This window comes from Haliotis rubra, unplaced genomic scaffold, assembly GCF_003918875.1.
Source record: "Haliotis rubra isolate DU_JTF1 unplaced genomic scaffold, ASM391887v1 Scf265, whole genome shotgun sequence".
In the NCBI taxonomy this organism is placed as follows: domain Eukaryota; kingdom Metazoa; phylum Mollusca; class Gastropoda; order Lepetellida; family Haliotidae; genus Haliotis; species Haliotis rubra.
In genome coordinates this window covers 661,214-668,542 of record NW_025766725.1, presented here as the reverse complement: position 1 = coordinate 668,542, position 7,329 = coordinate 661,214, and the positions used below count along the sequence as shown (strand labels likewise).

Genomic DNA, 7,329 nt, shown 5'->3' with positions numbered 1-7,329 from the left:
CCGGAAATCGTCTGCTAGTGTGGATGGTGAGTTGACAGAATCACTTGGCGCTGCAGGAGGGACTCCCACTGACGGCGAATCTTCAGAATCTGTAAGTCCAGTAAAGTGTGAGGATGAATTTGATTTTAGTTCTGGAATAGCAAACTCTGAAGCAGACGATCAAACGGCGAAGGGAAAGGGGAAATCAGAGCATGATAACAGTTTACCTTTGTGTCAGGTTGACCTAGAAATTGATACAGGTTCTAACTCAGTGGGTGAACAGGCAACACTGTCAGTCAAGACAGTTCCGTGTGGATATTCTGATGACGTCTCCACACTACAACTTACTCAGTGTCATGATTCAAATGGAAATAATTCAAGCTGTAAATCCCAGGATGAATGTGACACTACGTCAACAAAGTCAAATGAAATCTGCAAAGAGACATCTGCAGACAGCCAACAAGGACACAGTCAATGTCCACCAACATCAGACAACAAAGAGTGGACAACTCAGTCTGAAACATCGTCCACAGTTGACACATCCCGCGGAGAAAGACACTCGGATGAAGAGGAATTCGGGTCCAGTGTGGATCCCGTTTCATTTCAACCCTGCATTGTCCAGAAGGAAATATACACTCAAATACAAGCAGTGGAAGTCAAATCTTTACCCTCTGAAGGTGAAGGTCACGTGAGTCTGGAAGCATCACCTGTGATGAAATTTAATGACTCGGTTTCAGAATCAGTTAGAAAAGATATTGTGAGCTCTGGTTTGAATATAGAGCCAGAGACACTAGTGAAGGAGTCATTAGGAATATGTGTTCAAACATACAATCATAGCAATGACGAGTCTAACTTAGCATATGTTATACCAAAGGATATTAGTTCAGAGTCATCAGCGATTGGATTGCCTGCGGTGTTGCAAACTGTTGGTTTGAGGGTTGACGTTGACTCAAGCGTTAATGTTGTTACAGCTGACGGTGTGTTGACAGGGACATCTGTTACAGAATGTGGGGATGTAACAGTGATATCTGACGATACCATTGCTGAAGCTGCTCAAGGAAGTACTGCATGCAAAGGTGAGAGTGTTGTCCCCTGCTACCTTCCATCAGAGTCGGCAGGTGCGACCAAGGAACATATAAAACCGCCTGTCAGTGACGGTGTCCACAACGACGTCCCTAGCGCGTCCGAGGGACAGGAAGTTGTTTCTGTTGGTGCCAGTAACGATGACCCAGTTTCTGACATAGATCAGTTGTGTGTTGGTGGAGGCAGTACTGAAGCTGGTGACAGGTCAGATGATTCTGCCGCCAAAGAAAACTCTACTGTAAGTAGTTCTCCAACAGAGATCAATGGTCGACCACAGGGAAGGGACACCTGTGAAGGACTAACACGTGAGCCTTTAGATACTATCAGCCCCTCTGACGAAGCAATACAGCAGGATGCAACAGAAAGCAAATCTCCATCATCAGCAAGGTATGCAGGTGCAGGCTTTACAAATGACTCTTCAGTTGATTCTACTAAATGTCTCTCTGACGGATCCTCAAAGGATGACTCGGTTCCAGATACCAAAGGTCCCAGCAAAGCCTTACACATTGAAATATGCCATGATATCGTGGACACGGAAGCATGTCTGTCTGCAGGAATACACGAAACAGACTCAGCCTTGAATGACGAGCAGCTGGACATTGTTACGACCTATATTGACTCCCTGTTCGAGCCGTGCTTCTCGCCGAGCCTAACCGGAAGTGAGACCGGTGACCCTGACGAATCAGAGGGTCGGAGCATGGGAGAAGCAAGTGACATTCACAAAACTGATGTGTCCTCTGTCTCTACATGTGGAGACTCCACAGCTTCTGGGGAGTACAGGAGGAAGTACCAGCTCCTAACATTGCGTTTTACCTTGACAATGTATTTGGAGAGCCGACTGAAGCGTGTTCACCCACAGAAACATTGGAAGGCATGAATGAGTTTGCCTCAGATCTTGACCCTGACCTTGACCCTGACCTTGACTCTGACCTTGACCCTGACCTTGATACCAGACTGACTGCCCAGCAGGCGACTGAACTATTATCAATGCCAACTAAAGACTCAACTAATCCATTCGATATCCAAAATTTTCAACAAATGTTACCACGATTAGAAACTATTAAGGAAACGCAGCATGAAAAGGAACCTAACTCGAAAGAACAAGCAGATCTCGATGTGGAATCACAAGATTCGCCTTCAAGCAGGAACCTTCCTGACGTCGTGTCTAGTTCAACATCTGTGTGTCTTGCTGATCCCCTATATGTGGCAGCTGACGACTCGTGTCACGTGGGGACTCGTGGATTACCAGTAGCTGTTGACGTCCAGTGGAGGGCCAGCCTTATATACATCAGTAGATTGTGTACAATGTACAAGCTGCTGGAGGCGCTTTACAACGACATGTGTGTGACCTTGAGGACAGGGAGGCGACGAAAAGGTCAGGATCCGACCTCCAGGGTCATCCTACAATGCGAAGGGTCAAGGTTGACAGGAGCAGGTAAGTGCAGTGTACTCGTTGTTTGTGAGAAGATTAACAGAGACTGATTTTGCCCAATACTGATGTTTGTTAAAGTGGTGGTGGAATTGGGTTTAACGTCGTGCTTGAGAATATTTCGCTCATATGACGACGTGCATGCGTATGTATGTGTATGTGCGGTTGCTTGTACTAGCCCAGACTTAAGCTGGTTTTATAGTGCTAGCCCACTGTGATACCATGCCGCAGTGAAGCATGAATACCCCACTCAGACACATTATACTGATTCCGAGCCGACCAGTCCTTGATGTACCCATTAATGCCGAGCGCCAGGCAGGGAACAACAAGTACCATATTTTAACGTCTTTTGGTATGACGCAGTCGGGGATTGAACCCGCGACCTTCTGCTCTCCGGGCGGACGGTCTAACCACTACACCACGGAGGCGGTCGATGTTTGTTAAAGACAAAATATGTCCTGTTACCATCAGTTTTACACGATGTCCTTAACCAACAATTCGCCGGGGTTTTTTTCCGGGCTTGAAAGACAATATATTAGTCAATACTTAAGTCAGGACAGAATGTCATATCATTTTAACAACAAAGGGAGTTCTCCCTCGTTATAATGCCTCCTATCATCCAGCGGGACATGTGGCATTATAACGAGACTAGCATTATAACCCGACTGTCATTATCTCCTGGCTGGCATTATAACCAGGAAGTCAAAACTGGACGTTACGTCACAAATTATACATTATCCATAGAACATTAAAGAAGATCAAGGACACATCCATTCAATTCAAGCCGTTTATTCAAACATGACTTCATCATATACATACAACTCTGGGGTCAAAGGTGGACATGTTTACATCATATAAGTTAAAAAACAAAGAAATCATGCATAGTAGGTTAAGAACGTGTGAAGAGCATGTCGTTCCTAAATTCCTGGACAGAGCAACTGACAAACAAATAATTAAATTGATGTGGCACAAAAATGGTATTTTGGTAATATTCGGTCGGGTAGGAAGATAACGGCAATGGTTTTGTTTAGAGTTTATCATGCATTGTGCGTGTATGTGCCGTAAGAACGACTGTGAAACATAAACCCCGTGGTATACAGAACACATTCAAGAAATACAGACCACTGTTTTGTTACATCCCAAGATGTATGGCATGATAAATGTGCAGAAACAACAAATATGGCAGAAGTCGTTTTTGCATTCGTGACGTCAACAACCATGAATGACGTCACATATTGTTCACACCAAGGTACCATTATATTTATGTCAAGTTGACCCAGTTTAGCTGTGAAAATATCCAAAAGACGCATGTGTGAACATCAAAGGTTATCACACTCTGTGTTTTTGTGTGTGATCTGCCGACATCTCCCGGCAGGAGGAGCTCTCATTACTGCAGACTCCAAACGTTTCTATGTCGGTATGCAATAATACATTCGGAGATGGTTTATATGATATGTAGTAGTGTGTATATTTTCTTATTCGGTTAATGGAGAGGTATTTTGTACGTTGTGGTGTGCGAAGGCGCATATCAATAAACATCAGAAACACACGGGGCAGGATATAATGTCTGATATACACTTCACATACCACGACAGGTTCTTGAAAGGCACGTACATATAAGCCTAGTGCTTTAGCTCATTGCCATATAGAAAGTTCATTTAGTTTTTAGATCACGGGCTTAGATCATCAAGTCGGTTTCGTGTGAGTGATATAGCTCCATTGGTCTCCACAGCTGTATTTTTTGTGACTTTGTGTTTAAATGGTGCCTGGTGTACGAAATGAATTACAAGTAATTTTTTTCAATTAATTGTGAAGAGTGTAACGAGCGTTATTTACTTGAAATCAAAAATTAAAATGGTTTCAGCATGTTTCCCTTGAGTGAGTGAGTGAGTGAGTATAGTTTTACGGCCCTTTAACAATATTCCAGAAATATCACGGTGGAGGACACCAGAAATGGCCTTCACACATTGTACCCGTATGGGGAATCGAACCCGGGTCTTTGGTGTGACGAGCGAACGCCTTAACCACTAGGCTACCCCACCAATCCTGCGAGAGTGATATAGTTGTATCGGTCGCCTCATCTGCATTTGTGTCTAAATTTCAGGGATGGATAATTAAAACTGAATTGATTGGTATTGTTCGTACTTAACCACAGAATTTGATTTTGGATGAAATACTCTAAGTTATAGAGTAATAAAATAGAACTTTGGTGCTTCTAAGATACAACAATAGCGTAAGCCTCGTTTGGAATTAAGAAGCAGTTGGAAGAAAAGCGCACCTTTGAGGAAACACGGGTGAATGTTGGGCAAGTTATTTCACGTATCCTTGAATGTGGAGCTGATGGTTTCATCATCCAATACAAGGGCACCTGCAGCTCCGTTGTCCCGATCCATCTACCCAGCACCACCCCAGGCCATCTGACCTCCACCTAACCCGTCTCCCACCGACTATTCTCATCTCACGCTGTAGTTCACACCCTTCCAACCAGCCCCCTTCCGTTTCCTACCCGACTATTTCCGTCACACACTGCGGTGTACCTGGCTCGTCCACCCAGCCCCCTAGACTAACGCTTAGTCTTCTGAATATATATAAATTTGATTCTAACAAATAAACCCATTTAAATTTAAAAGGAGCCTCGTGGAGACCAGAGATTCAACCTGGGGAATCTAGACTTGCTTCATTTAGTGCTTCAGCATTGCAGGGAGGGCTAGGCTGTAGGAAAATTATGGTTCAGGGACTTTGAGACAGACTACCCACGTCCATCTCCCACTTGACTACTCTACCACACCCTACGTAAACCCGATTCTTCCCCAAAGCATTTTAAACACGATTAGAGAGAGTGTTGCATTAACACCGTCCTCTATACAGGTTATGTACGTATCATGTGGTGACGTACATTTTTACACGAGTATTCACGTTTCATGAATTGCTCACTTCATTCCATGCTAAAACGAACATTTAAAATCTGAATTTGATCCACCATAAAACAGTTGTTATTTTATGTTTTCTCACAATCAGTCATTGTTTCTATAATTTCGATACATCAGTAGACACACGTGTTTCTATATTGTTTTACGCCGCATTAAGCATCGTTCCAATTCAAAGGCAGCGGCCAAACATATTTACGTCTGGATCAGAAAACCACCCGATCAACTTAACCGACTACACGACAAACACAGACAGCTGGGGATCTATTCCAACCGGGAATCCCCGAGCGCCTGTAAAGGCGAATGTTTGTGAACGGCTTTGCTCTGCTATTAGCCCAGTTCCAGTAACATTAGCCCTGGGACGCTAAGAACGCTCACATCTTCCACCCACTGTACCCTTGGGTGAAGACTTCAACCACTAGACCGCCCCCTATAAAAAACGTAGTGATATAAAATACCATGTGACTGTGTGCGGTGGAATCTGGGGAGTCAGTATACGCCAGGCATGTGGTCCTCGGGAGATGTACATGCATCTATATTAGTAATGCTGTTACTGCTGCTGCCGAGGCATGTGCTTCTACTTCCCGTGGTCGGCCAGGCATAAACACATTCCCATCCTCTGCATATATACATGTCTGTATGTATTCCGATGTTCCGATGATCACCGGTACCAAGCATTGCGCCCCCTTCCCCCGTTAGCCCCCTCACCCACCCCACCCCACACGACAGTCATGTAGACTAGAATATCTTGCCTCTTATCTGGAGTGAGTGAGTTAGTAAGGTTTACGTCGCTTCACACTTGAAGCCCATGTGGGAAATCGAACCCGGGCCTTCGGCGTGACGAGCAGACATGTTTACCACTGCTTAAGGCTGCATCCACAATTTTTTCAAACAGTATGACGGCTGTCTGTAAGTTGGTGAGTGAGGTTTTACGGCGCTTTCAGCAATAATAGTCTAGCAATATCAGGCCAGGGGACATAAGATATAGGCTTGTATGCATGTGGGTACTCGAACCCGGACCTTCGGTGAGACGCCCGAACGTGTTACCCACTAGGCTACCTCGCCACCCGTTAGTAGTAGAAGACTAGATATTTATTAATGCATCATTATTGTCGGTATCCCTCAAAACGGTTACATCCCATCCGGTTATTTACCTCTCCTAAACACACGCCTTTATCAATCAGTGATCTAAAACAGCTGGTCCGTCGATATCCTGAATATTATTTTCTATTTCTAAATGAACAGTATTTATCATCTGTACACTTTATGTCCTTTTGTTGCATTACAATAAACCGAAGTAGAGTTGCGTCCCTTAGATGCGCCAGGATTCACGACTCAATACTTCAGTTTTACACCGCTCCATTCATGTATGTGGATTGATGGATTAAATTCCTTATATTTTTCTATTTATTTGATGCTAAGGCAAGCCTAGATAAAAAAATACACCAACTTTAGTTTTCTTGATTGTAGGATACCCTGTTGCCAGAGAACTTTAAGACAGACGTATCGACGCATCACTATGTATATGTGGACAATTTCTGTAACAGCTTGAAGGTACCTTTGCAGCAGCTCATTTCGTACCTGTCTTGTTGCATTAGGCAGACATGGCGAGTATCACCGGAAGACGGGAGACGTTTGAAGTAATATCAAGATAGTTTCGTTTGAAGAATATTGATCTAATTTACGAATCCATTCCGCATGTGTCGGTTTGAATTAATGCTTAATATAGTGAAGAATATCAGCACCTTACATTTCGTCACCTTGCTTGGTCGGCTGAGAGGGTTGTTATAGCTTTGTGGTAAACGTGTTTGGTCGTCATTCCGAAGGTCCTGGTTCGATAAGCTGGTTCCCGGCTCCCTTTGCGTGCACGCTAACGATATGCGAGACGGGGCCCAGCTTACTGGTTCGATT

The 7,329-nt window shown here is 44.2% G+C and overlaps 1 protein-coding gene across 1 annotated transcript in view; it reads left to right on the top strand.

The window, feature by feature from the left end:
- Positions 1–1,727: 1,727 nt before the first annotated feature.
- LOC124280315 (kazrin-like) overlaps positions 1,728–7,329 on the top strand; it is a 149,940-nt gene continuing 144,338 nt past the window's right edge. The window contains exon 1 of the mRNA XM_046716214.1: positions 1,728–2,497. Within this exon, the coding sequence (XP_046572170.1) occupies positions 1,810–2,497 (688 nt within the window). The 5' untranslated portion in view covers positions 1,728–1,809. The remainder of the gene's footprint in view (positions 2,498–7,329) is intronic.